The 13,725-nt window shown below is 35.1% G+C and overlaps 1 protein-coding gene across 1 annotated transcript; it reads left to right on the top strand.

The window, feature by feature from the left end:
- The first annotated feature begins 4,142 nt into the window (after positions 1 to 4,142).
- On the top strand, positions 4,143 to 5,379 carry LOC6643634. Its single transcript, XM_023176468.2, has 2 exons — positions 4,143 to 4,562; positions 4,661 to 5,379. Exons 1-2 carry the CDS (start codon positions 4,244 to 4,246, stop codon positions 5,233 to 5,235), a joined length of 894 nt encoding a protein of 297 aa, XP_023032236.2. The 5' UTR covers positions 4,143 to 4,243; the 3' UTR covers positions 5,236 to 5,379.
- The last annotated feature ends 8,346 nt before the right edge of the window (positions 5,380 to 13,725 follow it).

The following is a 13,725-nucleotide window of genomic DNA, read 5'->3' as shown; positions in this document are numbered from 1 at the left end:
GATGTTAATCTCTTTTTCCCATGAAGCAACTTTTTAACTAAAGCGAACCACCAACATCAACATAAACAATTCATTATCATGATTCATTTTAATGAAAATTATTATTAGTCAAGCTCAGCTAAAAAAGCTACCGATGTGATCAGTGATCACTGATCGCAGATGAACGAATTGTCGGGTGGTCAGACTACGGTGGTCTATGGTGTCTCTCAGTAAGTTAGTAAGCTTCTTTCCAACCAATTTTATTAGATGAATATCTCTTACTAATATTTAATTAGTTGGAAACTTAATTTATTGTCACATTTTGTTGAACTAATGAAACACGCCTTGCGACTCGATTGAATTGACCAATTTGTGGTTTTGGTTTTGATACCCTTTATTTATTATTGAAGTTAATGTGTAAAACGACAGAATGATTGGGAATGTTTTAGAAAATTCTAGATCTTTGGTAAAATACCAACAAAGGTGGTAGGTACATATATTTCGTTTCTTCATTTCGTACATATTTCACTGGATGCATCAGTGTGATCATCACTTCGACGACCATTCAGTTTGCCAATTCATAATTTTGCCTAATATCCATCAGACTTCTCATTAACTTGTTATTCAATCAGCCCATACAGGGTATGTTGGGATCCATTTTTAAAATCCTCGGTTTTTTTCGCCTTTGTGGGGGGCCGACTTATCGCTGAGGCTCGCTCACAAGGCTGTCAATAAAACAAATTAGTTTGAATTATAGTTAAGAGCTACCAATTTTCAGATTGACTTAATTTATGCGGCGTCGGAAGCGAGAGACGAGACATTAGGTAGAGGGGGGAGAGTGAGACTCGAATCTTTGCCTGAGGCTTTTGTGTGCTTTTATTTGTTTATAATTACCGTTAAGCAACAGCAACCGTCTGATAACCCATATCAGATATCAAAAGCGGCAGCGGCACTCACAACTCGTCTGTTCACTGACCTGGGTCCAAGCTGGACGCGCGGCGCCAATAGTTCTAAGATCTTGTTTTGATTGCAGCCAGCCAAAGCGCATTCTTCTTTCGATCATGTCTTTCTTCTCCGACCCCTCGTCATTCCTTTGTCTCTCCCCGCCTCCCCCCACGCACTCTTTTTATCTCACTCTTCTCTATGTATTTTCTTTAGCGATTTTCCTCTGTTCAGTCGGTTGAATAATGTTTCAGCTCGTGACAATGTCGGCTTGGGTTTTAGATTTCTGCAATGCCGTTTTCTTTCTTACACTTTCCCGACTCTCTTTTCATGTTTTTGCTTTTGTGTGGCGGTTGCGCCTGGCCATGCAGCTGGGGCACAAATTAATGACATTTTGCACTTCATTATGCGGCATTTTGACACTTTGAAGTGAGGCACTCAGAGGTAGACGACAATCTGTGGAATGGGAGATGAACGCAAAGCTAACGTTTTTGTGGTTTTCGGCTTCACCTCAAGGGAAAGGCCAAATGTGAACAAGAATGCATCTTTGGTGTTTAGATTTGTCTAACTTAAAATGCACTTTAATCAAGTAAAATATGTTATTGAGATTTATATATAGAGCCATTCAAAGTGCAAAAAAAGAAAGCATTTGTTCAAAAACGATTGTTTGTTTTGAAAAAAAAGTTGATGGCGTTTTTTGCATAAATTATCATTTTTTGCATAATTGTGATTGGTATAAAACAGGTTGTCCTCCCTCGGTTTCTTATGCCTTCGATATGTTATGTATCAGTTGTCACCGAAAAGAAAACTTGGCCTTTAAATTATTTGCATAAATTATTGAATTGTGGAATTTTCAACAACATTATTTTCGAATAATTCACTTGTTGACCTTATTTTAAACTTTAATGGATAAAAATTCATCAACAAATTCAGAAACCATTTTAAAATTGTTTGATATTGAACATCTTTTTGATTTAAGGAATCAATTATTATAGATTCTGTGTGTCTACAAATACTACTTTTTTATTTAGGGAATCATTCATTGTAGGTTGTTTGCTTCCACATATGTACGTTCACTATAATTTATGTTATAACCATTTTATTTATATTAGTTTCAAATCTGTAGCAATGTATTTTGAGTATCATTTGCAAGAAACAATTCTCATATTTTATTGTCATAAATTGTATTATATTCAAACACTTTTTGATCAAGCTCATCTGTTGGAATGTTATTCGGGAGTGACTCATTTTGTTCTTTTGAATTTACCTGCCTGCAAAAAAAAAAAAAAAAACGAAAGAAAACACATCGCCCCAAAAATAACTATAAATTGCGTAGCACATGCCAAGCCAGTCAAAAACTTGCTACAATTGCGACGCAGCTGCTCGGCTTCTCAATGGTTTCACAATCACACTCCTTGAAAGAAGGTAAATCATAAAAAGTAACGTCTTCCAACAACAATAGACGAGATAGAGCTGCAAAATGGCGCAATGAAACGCTAAATGTAACACCTTGAGTAAGACGAAAATCCAAGACGACGAGTCACCACTACCACCACCACCACCACAACCGACACTACCACCATCGAGCACCAAGCAAAAGTTTCAATAACCGGTATGCCACGGGGGGAAGTTTTCAGTTTCTATGGAACACCTGGACGACGACTTCTTCTTTCTAAGGTGCAAGGGCTAATAAGTTTCATGTTTTGACGCACTAAAGTCTGCAATGTTGCCTGGGGCAGGCTATTGGAATTGAGGGGTTCCAAAATCATATCAGTTTGTTAAATGCAAATAACAAAATCAAAAGTAAAGACAGATATCGTTAAACACTTTGCGTCATCCGGTTTTTAATAAACATTCAATCGGCTAGAAAATAAAATAAAAAAAGGGGTTCGGGTAATCGAAGCAAAGGAAGTGCACACCTTACCCCATTAGCATAGCATTAAAGCAACAACCAACCATTAACAACAACGGCATTCATCTAGTTTCCCACAGACCTCCGGAACCTTGTTTACGTTTACTTGTGAAATGTGCGACAAATTATGCAAATGCTAATGATGATCATCTTCAATTCTGCCTGGTCTTTCATTAATTTTAACCCCCAATCGTGTGTGTTATGATTTTCACTTTTCCAACACAAAAAAAAAATCCCTAAGCGAACATCCGGTTCTCTCTGAAAGCAATATAGTGCAAGTGTGCAAAGAACAGGAACAACAAGATCAAGGGTAATAAGAATATGCAAATCTTTATTCCTCAAGTGTAAATTACACTTGGACATGCAGCACCAAACACCTGGGCCCAAACGACAACGGAAGTAAGGAAACGACTAAGAATGACAAAGATTCTCAAAATTCCCACAGTGACAAATATAAGAGCAGTGTTCATTACTGTAAGAATGTAATCTTGACAAAGTAAATACTTCTACTTCAATACTTCTACAAAGAAAGATCTTAGTATATATACATACAGATATACAAAAAGTTTGCAATTATGAAATTGCATGAAATTCTGATCACCAATATGAATATAAATCTGGAGAATAATCGATTTTGGTGCCAACAAGAATGCTTTTTCATAAGAATCGTCAGACTACTATTATAACCAGATCAGAAGCTAGGATCAGAATACGTGGATCTGTTAACAGGAGTTGAATAACTCTCTAAGGCGAAAAAAAATTGATTATATTTTAGAAATTTAGTTAAATAAATTATATGTCGAATATACGAAATAATGTTAAGGATTCATCTTTTTAATAGAATTCTGATCATTTAACCCTCTACCCTAAACCGATCTTTAAGGCTTAACGTCTTTATTAGGCCATCCACTTGATTGGTAGACTTACGCTCAGGACCAGATCCTTTTTTTACGATCTACGACACCGGAAGTTTTTTTTTTCACAAAACGTATCACAGTTGAATGAGAGCATTCTATTCTATCAGCAATTTGCCTATAAGTAAACCCTTCCTTTACCAATGTGTCGATAATGACTTCCTTTTCGCTGCTCAATTGCTTATATTTTGACACCATTTCGCTATTAACTCTCAAAAACAACTGTCTTTCCGGTTAATCACTAGCAAATGACGAAAATTCGATGCCCTCGAAGCACATCGACAATACTTCAACTAGGGATACCCCCTTTATTAAATTGGAAGCCCATCATGGGATTTCCATAAATACAATCAAGTTAGTTTCCGTTCATCTGATTTATAAACATCGACAAGTAGTTTGAATTTACGTCAAGGCATTTTCTAAAACAAAATCATTATGTGTAGAAAACTTTTGGAAATTTAGGTTAAAAAGTTCTCGGCTCAAAATTTTTAAAAACATGGAACTATTTCGGTTTATCAAATTTATAGGGAGTCCATGCAATGCAGCACAACGAAATGTAAATCTACGGATGTTTTCTTCCGGACCAAAGAAGCCTTCGAATAATGCTGATTTAGTGATTCGAGGTGGCGGTAAATGCAAATCTAAAGAAAAACCTTCTGCCCAACAGGCTGATAAAAATAAAGATACAAAAAAGCCATCATGTGAGAAATTGTTGATGAAAAAAGATGACAAACCAAAAAAAAAGATCAACGACAAAACAGCCATATCTGGCGGAGGATCAAAAAATGTTTGCTCTTCTAAGCCAAAATCAGAAAGTAAGATTTTTGATCGTTTTTATACAGAAAAGTCAGCCTATGTTAGAGGATTATCTCGGCCTTTACTTAATTAATATTTGATATTTGATTTCTTTTAGACACCGAGGGACATCATGCCAATCGTTGGAAAAAAGTTTCAATGTGTGTAGCACTTCCTTTGGTTGCTCTACTTACACTTTTAGTATTTACCACACGTATGGAAAGTGAACGACCAGAATATATATATTATCCACATTTATATAAACGATCTAAGCCTTTTTTCTTTGGCGATGGCAATCGAACGGCTTACCACAATGGCCATTGGAATGCTGTACCACCAGCAGGTTATGAAGATGAAGTTGATGAGGGTGCTGCTGGTCAGACTCCCGAAACGGAGGCCGAGAAAAAGCAACGTTTAAAGGATTTTGAGAAAACGCGTAAACTTTGGGATAAGCATACACAAATACGAGAAAAGGAGCGAAAGAAGGAAGAAGCTAAGGCTGCTAAGATGCAAGTCCAAGAAGCTCCAGTTGAAACAGAAGCACATATCAATGTAACTGAGGAGGAAAAGAAGAAATTGGTAAATAATCTGGAAACTCAACATGATAATGAGTCTGAAATGAAAGTAACGAAAGTAGATTTCCGAAGTAAACAAAAAGAATCTGTCTATAATGTAGAGGACGAGAACTATTAACCAACAAAATTAAATAAATGTTAGTTTATTAAAAAAGAAAAGTCAATGCAGAGAAAAGATTGGCCAAAAACAAATGATCACAAGATCCAATTCCTTGCTAAACTTTCTTTCTATAATAAACTATGTAATGTAATACATTAACAATTTCACATTTCTTCACTTAATGCTCTTGAAAATTATGTTCTGCCATAAAAATGCCTCAACTTTCACCTAAATGAAAGAAGCAAGGAATGGAAAAAAGTGACAAAATATGGCTCACCCAGTAATTGCTCCCGCCAGATCATTGGAATATATTTATGTTATTGCATTTGTCCCCCCCACTTTTCAGACCTTTTCCAAGTAAAAAAATTGCATTAACAAAGCAATAAACAAATTATGTATAGGTAGGGGGGGCAGCAGGCCACAATCCAAAAGACACAGACAGTAAGACGAAAAATAAAGAAAAGAAGAAAAAACAAGCAAAGATCAGTGGCAAGCAGCAGCTGCAGGGAAAAAGATGTACAAAATCTATGTATATGGAAATGGGATGCCTATAATCAAGGCTCAAGTGGCGGCCCCATTAGTTGACACCAGGCAGACACCAACAACTTACAATATTTTAGTTAGAAGAGAGCAAAGCGGACCTAAGCTCGACAAGATTAATAACTCGCACTGCTGGCGCACGTTCAATTAATCTTTCGTCTTAGTTGAAACTGAAAGTGATCATAAGAATTTCCAGCACACCCACCCAACCTACCAACCAATGACAACTTAACGGCACGTCCATGTCTCTTCCACACACACACACACACACACACACACACACACACACACACACACACACATTTACATATGATATGGGATCGTATTAGGTATGTACCTGCCGCATTGTCAGTGTCAATTGTGACAGTAGGCTGACGTGCTACCCCAAAAAAGGAAAACAAACAAACGAACTTGAGAGTCAACTACCAAAACGACTATTTCCCTCTCCCACCCATAATAACCCCAACCATTCATCTCAAAACGACATCATGATCACCCCATGCTCGTTGTCGTTGTCGATGCAAAACGTGACAAAATCGAAAGAACATTTCAGTTTTTCGATTTTCTTCCCGGCATCACTCTCTCTCTCCCACTAAATTAGTTGTTTTTGTTTTTTTCGTTTATCTAAATTTAGTTTGAAGGGAAAAATGTTTGGAAGTGGCAGCAATCCATTGGCCATAAATCAATTATATGGGCATTTTCGATATTTATAGAATGCTCACGGGCACATTTTTCAGGTGCACTACACAACAATCCTCAGCCTCAGTTTGACATTGGGGGCAACTTGGGACTAAAACTGAAACTGGAGATCATTTCATTTTCCAATACATATACATACATATGTATGCATATTTAAATTTCTTCTTGCAATTATTTTAAATATTTTTATTGCATAAATTTTTGGAAAATTTTTCTATTCGAAATATTTTTTGTTTAGTTTTGTTTTTCTTTTTTAACAAATTTCTAATGCTTTTAAGAAATTTAGAATTTAAGTTTTTAGTCCCTATCTAAAGTTAGATTCAGTTAGACAAATTAACTGTAGTTAAGAACAAAAACTTTTCATATACTTTAGAAGGTTGTATTTTGCTTTTTTAGTCTTTGGAATTGTGAAATAATTACGAGACTTATCACTATATCAAAGTTCAAAAGCATCGGAGGTAGTGACAATTTAACTAACTGATTAATATTTCATGTTTTTTATAAAAATAAGCTACTACTTATTTTGATCTGTTCTGGGATTAAATGCTTTGAGGTAAAATTCGTTATTGATAAGAGTGATCTTGTGAAATATTTTGGGACTTTTTTTTTACTTATATTTTACAGATTCATTCAACAATTTATTAATTTATTCTACTGATTAATGTTTTATAGATTTCAGAATTCTATAACTTGATCATATTAACCAAGATCAACAAATAAATATGTTTAATTAAATTTACATAACCCCCATGGTTATGTATAAACTTTGAGAATACTTTTGTCATCTGGCAATTTTATTTCCATGTTATCATAATTTTTTTCTTCGTGTTAAAATTAGCATATTATAAAAATTGAAAATCATTTGTAATAATCAGTCATGACAGTTTTTTTTTCTGCAGTTTTTACACATTTTTATTCGAAGCATATTTTGTTTAATTGGGATTCCCTTGAGGGCATATACTATTCTATATAGGCCCAACAAATGTGTTCGGTGTTGTGTTTAGGTTTTTTTTTTGACTTTATTAATGCCAACGAAAGAAAACAGAAAAAAGCTGTCAGTTAAATTGATAAACCCTCCAGCGGCATTGGATTACATAATACAGTGAGTGAAACGAACGGAGCTGAGTTGAGGTGGAAATGCTTTGTAATGAGGTTGAAATTGCACCGCCACCACCACCACCAGCAGCAGCAACAGCAGCACCAGCACCAGGACTAAAAGAAATGGTAAGGAAGGAAGCACGCAACTTGACTCCTGCCTCCTGGCCACAAACAATATGCCAGGTCCTTTGTGCTTATGCCTGTGTTTCAGTCGCAGTTGAATTTTATTTGAATTAGCAACGCACAATCAAAAACATTCAAACACGCATAAATTGAATCCCGTGGGATGATTTTTGTTTTGGGTTCCCAAAGTCGTATTACATTCTCGCTTACCCACCCTACTATCAGCCGCCCATCCCTTGCCCAGAGCGGACAGGGGGACCTTTGCCGATTCCTGCAACTTGTCACGTGATTCAAATAACAAATAATGCACACACAACTCTCGTCCAGTAGGTGGGATCATCCCTTGAACCCGCATTCGAGATGAGTTTCAATGAGTGATGAGAGAAATGCCAGTTGAGAGCGTGGGTAAGTTATTTATATTGGTCATGATTTCTGCAGTTGCACCACCACCACCCCAGATCTCTCCCCTCTCCCAGCATCGCTTTACCAGAAGTGTCTCACACTTGGCTGGTGGAAAGTAAGCGTAAATTTCTCTGGTCATGGGAATATATTTCTTTTGCCTTTTTTTTTTAATGCTTTATTATTGAATAGTTGCATTTGTTATACTCAATGGGTCTATAATTGGATTGATTTTGAGCTAGTTTGCAAAAGGTCTCTCTTAATGTGGCACTAAGTTAGCCAAATAAATGTCCTTTAATGTGGGTTGAAGTGGAGTGTGGCCTGTTACCATTTAGCAAATATTTATTGTCTCATATACAACGATTCTAATTTATTCGAAGTGCCTTTATTTAATAATTGGAATTTTCCATTTTACAGTTTCCATTGTTTTGTATAATAAGAAGTCTAAGGACGATAGCGCCTCAAAAGTTTTATGCCTTTAAATCTTTTATTTCTACAGCCAACTGAATGTGTTTTTGAAGTAATTTTTTTAAAACTTTGCTATGTTTTTAACTTTGGATTGAGTTAAACATAAAGATAACACGAACATTTACTTGATTTCCAGAAAAACCCAAACATTATCTTCCACTCTATCCACTTCAAATTGCTTCTCTACATCTATCTTATTTAACCTTCTCTTTCGCTTAGTGGTGATCGCCCGCTAAATTGCTGTCAATTTGTTACAAAAAAAAAAGAAAAAAATTAAGAAATTAATACCAATAAATTATGTTTGAAACATTTCAAATTATTTTAGCACTTTTTTGTGTTATCGCCATGACAAAATCTATTACTTAATTCTGTATTTATTTTTTGGTTTCTCCTTCTCCTCCTTTTCATTATACTTCGCTTGCAATAAGAAATATGAAAATGAAAATGGCAAAGTTGTCTTTGGCCTTCTCCTCTTGGGACTATATGCACCTACATATATGTATCTGTAAACTGGCCATTTATGTGCGTGATTATTACGTGGATACGGCCAGGCTCATAAATAATATTAACGACTGGTATCCCCTCGCGTTACCCCGATTGCTTGAGCTGACCAACCGAAAGTGTATAAGCGAATTGATTTTATGTTGTGGGCACTCTTTTTCTTAACTATTTTTTTTCATATTGCTTTGCTATAGCAAATCATTTAATATACCAATTATAACAAGTCGAGTAGTTAACATAAATCCCTGGCCGAGAGTTAAGTGATTTTTCCCCCAAATGTAATGGCAACGTCGCCAAGAAATCAAAACTCATGCATTATATGAAATGCCAAAACTTTTCTGACATAGTCAAATTCAATTTTTATTTATTTTATTACCACTAATGCATTGGCGCTCGCTCGTTGCCCGTCTGAATGGCAAATAAATAAATATTCAGAAATAGCCAAACAAATGCATGACATTTGGATATGATATGTTAAGTAGAAGAAGTAATCAACTAATAAATACTCTTTATTAAAACGAACAAAAAATGGTTAACAATTATAATTTAAAGAAAAACATTAAAATGGACACTAACATTTATTTATCTGACCATGATCAATTTCAAAATGTTTATATTATTGAAAAGTCAAAGTGACTGATAATTGGAGATTACCTATTTATTGCTAAATACTTTTAGCGCTCACTTTAAGTGCTCGTTAATCTTATAGTTGTAGGGTATCAAATAACACATACGGGAACACAATCTACATATGGAAAGGAGAGTGTCTCTTGATATTTTTTAAAATATCTTAACTTATAGTGGTGGCTGAAAAAATATTTATAATTCTAAATGTATAAAAAACGTATTAGTATCTTACAGAGTTTTAGACATTCTTAAGATTTTTAATTTTTTTGTATTCAATTTTGCCATTAAGTGAAGTTTGTTTATATAAATATATCAAGATTATGATATATCGAGATTATCATTTACATGGTATTTGTTTTTTGTTTAGTTAGAGAGTTCAATATATTTTAAAATTAAATATTAATTTCATTAAGTGTACCCTTTAAACCTGTTCTCTTTATGCTTAACATCAGATCTGTTATGTTATGTTATTACTTTCATTATTTAATAAACCTTTTAACCTTTAATAACTTGTTATGCTAAAATTTTTTTCTAGATATTATTACATCCTTAAATTTTAAGTAACATATGAAATCTATGTATGATACTAAGAGTTTCAAGGAAATAAATTAAAGGATCATATATATCTAAAAAAACTGTTTATTGCATTATATTAGTATTCACTTATTGATCTTTACGTGAATGCAAGTGAATCATGTGAGTGTTAGTTTACACTGAAAGTAATCGTTCGATTACCCCTACTCATTTGGAAATGGAAATTTAATCGAATCTCTTGTCCATCTCTAAGTCATAACATTTCATATTTTGGTCTGACAGGTTGAAGCTATAGTGTCTTTTTTTTGTTTTTCTGAATCCATTCATGCGCTAGGTGGCGTCTAGTGGTGGTGGTGTTGGTGCTGGTGGTGGCACCACTGCGACTGCGATTGCGTTTGCTACCACTGCCGTCTGTCGTCTGGTCAGTTATATACGAGTTATATATACTTAGCGTTCCTTTTTTTGTTGTTGCCTTCTACTTATTTTGTCTATTTTTGCACTGAATCATGCATGGCTCATAGTGGGGCAGCACCATACCACCACCTCCCACCGCAACTCCCCAAACCCCTTTTTTAAAGCAGTTTGCCTGTCTGCCCCACTGTCTCATATTTTATCATAGTCGCCGCCATAGTCGTCGTCGTCGTCTCAAGTGGCCAAGTGTCTTGGTTAGAGTTTTTTCATTCCTTTTGGCACATGCTCTCTAGCCGGCAAAGTTTTGAGTGTTGTTGTTGTTGGTGCTTGTTGTCTTTTTTTTGGCTTAGATTTACGAGTTTTTATGCTGTTTTGATTTGTCTTTTTGCATAAGGGTGTTCACGTGGCCAGATCAACAATTGTTGCAACTGTTTGGCCGTTTGTCTTGTCTCTGCGGCATTGTAATTGGAGTTTCCACAGAATATGAATATGACGGAAGGGGTGTATGGTGCCTATGCCGCTAATCAGCAAATCATATTTATGTATTTTGAAAGGTGAAAATTGAATCCTGTTATTTTCCTTACTAAGTCGTTGGACTCATCAGTTTTTAAGCGGAATTATTTCTTGCAGAAAGTATAATTAAATTGTTCAGATATTTTGAAAAATCATCATCGCCTACTCAATTTAACCCAAGCCCCAATAGGATTCTAATTTTAAATTGTTTATTTCTTTTTAACTGTAGGTATGGTTAATTGTGAATGTATGTGTATATGTAACTCAACTTATCGACACAATAATGTCGTTATTTATTTATTTCCAAGTCTGGAAAAAAGTTGTGATAATCAATTTTTTTTTATTTATAAAATTTATGATATAAATTATTGAAACTTGAGTAGAATCTTCTTGTACACTTTTTTTAAATTGCTCACAAGATACTTGTTTCGCTTTTATTAACCAGTAATTAAATTTCACCATTAACCCACATTTTGATAATAAAAATTTTTTAAGTTTTCGCTGCGATAACTTTTGAAGTAATAAAATTCGGTTTCTATAATAAAAATTAATTTTTGATGGTTAAGTTTATCTATATTAGAAAAAGAAGTACGTCGTCTCGCCGACTTCGGTACACCATGCACAAAGTAGAACAAATATTTTAAATTTATATTATAATAAAAGCTTATATATTTTGGTTTTTTTTTAAAGTCTGATTTCAAACAAAGCATATACATGGCAAATTTTATATAGTTTTTGAGAAAATTGGGGACGGACAAACAGATCGTCCCGGCTGTCTACCTAATGGGGTCGGAAAAGCCTGTTACATACATTTTGGCGACATTAGTATACCATTTCACTATAAGAATGCATGGTATAGTTATTATTATTACTTGAGAAAGCAAAAAAAAGAGGATATAAAAAGATTGTTCGTTAGGGAGTTGTAAATCTGAAATCAAATTCGGGTTCTACAATGAATATTCATTTTAGGAGATAGGTTAAATATATTGCAAATAAAAATAATTCAGAGGAGAGTACTCAATAAGTTTTCAACTCGCAGAAATATTTTTGAGTCCAAAATTTATTTCGATAAAATAGAAATTGGGATTGGCGGGTTTATGAGATATAGAACAGCTTTTGGTTATATCATTCAGCTCTTGGGACTTTTAAATGGAAAGACCCCGATATGGCACATTTGAACTTATCTCATCTCTATTACAGTGCTTACAAGAAGAAAATTAACTGTTATATTTTCAATTATTTCATTTATTGTTTCATTTACCAAATGCTTACTCAAGTGATTAAAAAGGAATACATAATTCAACCACAACAACTCATTGAGCAGGCCTAGTGTCCAGTTTGGTATAGTTCAGAGTACTTGATCACCCACTAGGGTAGGGCAGGGCAGGGCAGGACTGTGTTTTAGTAGTTGTTGTTTGTCCATCGGCAGCTGGCCGCCAGTAAGTTGGGCAGTTGGCCAGGTGCGGGTGCCAAGCACTAGCACTGTGTGTGATAAACTGGTTGCAAATCGAAGCAGCAACGACCAAGAGACCGATCAACCGACAGGCCAAACGTTCGACCGACCGGCTGTCTGCCTCAGACGTGGGTCCGTGTTTTTATTTTTTTTTTTTGGGCCTGCGTTATTTTCTTTCCTTTTTTTTTTGGGTATACGGAACACACCCGCATCGTGGCAGCAGCAGCTCGCAATAGTTCGCAGTTTAAAACCAGATTAGCGCCCAAGTCTTTGGCTAATTTTTTGCGGTACGTTTTCGGTATGGCAAAGCAAATTTGAATTTGAATTTTAGCGGGTGATAGTTGTTGTAGCCTGACCAACCAACCAACCAACCAACCGACCAACCGACCAACAGCCCAACTGACCACTTGGTCACAATCAGCCATAAGACTTAAGAGGCGAGAGGTGAATGTGTGTGTCTGTCTTTTACTACACACAGGATGACATGGGACATGAATACCATGGGGTAGCATTGGGGCATGGCTATGGTTACGTTTATACAAAAGCCACTAAGCTGATTACGAAATTTTGACCTTTTTGCCGGCTGGCTGTGGCAATCGACTGCTTGGCCTGCCACTTGTCAGCGCCTTTGGCGGCGAAAGGTTTATGTCAACTTTGTTTGAGGGAACGAGCTGCTCTATGATAATTGCACACAAATTGAGTTCAATATAATTTGCCCATAATTTAGGCAAAACAACTGGCAAAAGTGCTGCATATGGAGGGGAGTGACCATTTCCTACTTATCAACAAAATATATAAATAAAGATTGAGTAAAAGTTTCTTTTTACTCATTTGACTATCCTGGTTGAAACAATTTATTCATAAAACTACGGCAATATTATAACGTGAAAGTATTTTAAAGATATTTGTGTCTTAAACCTAACTTTCATAAGGAAAGCAATGCATATATTTAATGAATATTTAACATTCAAAAGTATTAAGTGGAGAGCTAATGCCATGCTTCGAGCAAAAAATACAGTAGTGTCTTTTTTTAGTTTAAAACACATATTAAAAATCTATGTTTTTAATGCTTAATCGATAATAGTTCTTTAGCATACATAAATATATCTATTTTTGGGTCTGCTATTATTAATATTAAAACC

Source organism: Drosophila willistoni, assembly GCF_018902025.1.
Source record: "Drosophila willistoni isolate 14030-0811.24 chromosome 2R unlocalized genomic scaffold, UCI_dwil_1.1 Seg200, whole genome shotgun sequence".
Classification (NCBI taxonomy): Eukaryota; Metazoa; Arthropoda; class Insecta; order Diptera; family Drosophilidae; genus Drosophila; species Drosophila willistoni.
The sequence above is the reverse complement of the archived record's forward strand: the minus strand, read 5'-3'. Positions and strand labels throughout refer to the sequence as shown.

Bases quoted from the DNA above. Each gene is read 5' to 3' on its own strand.
- LOC6643634 (XM_023176468.2), top strand. From the start codon at position 4,244: ATGGAACTATTTCGGTTTATCAAATTTATAGGGAGTCCATGCAATGCA. The intron at 4,563-4,660 runs GTAAGATTTTTG...GATTTCTTTTAG, and splicing joins TTCTAAGCCAAAATCAGAAA to ACACCGAGGGACATCATGCC.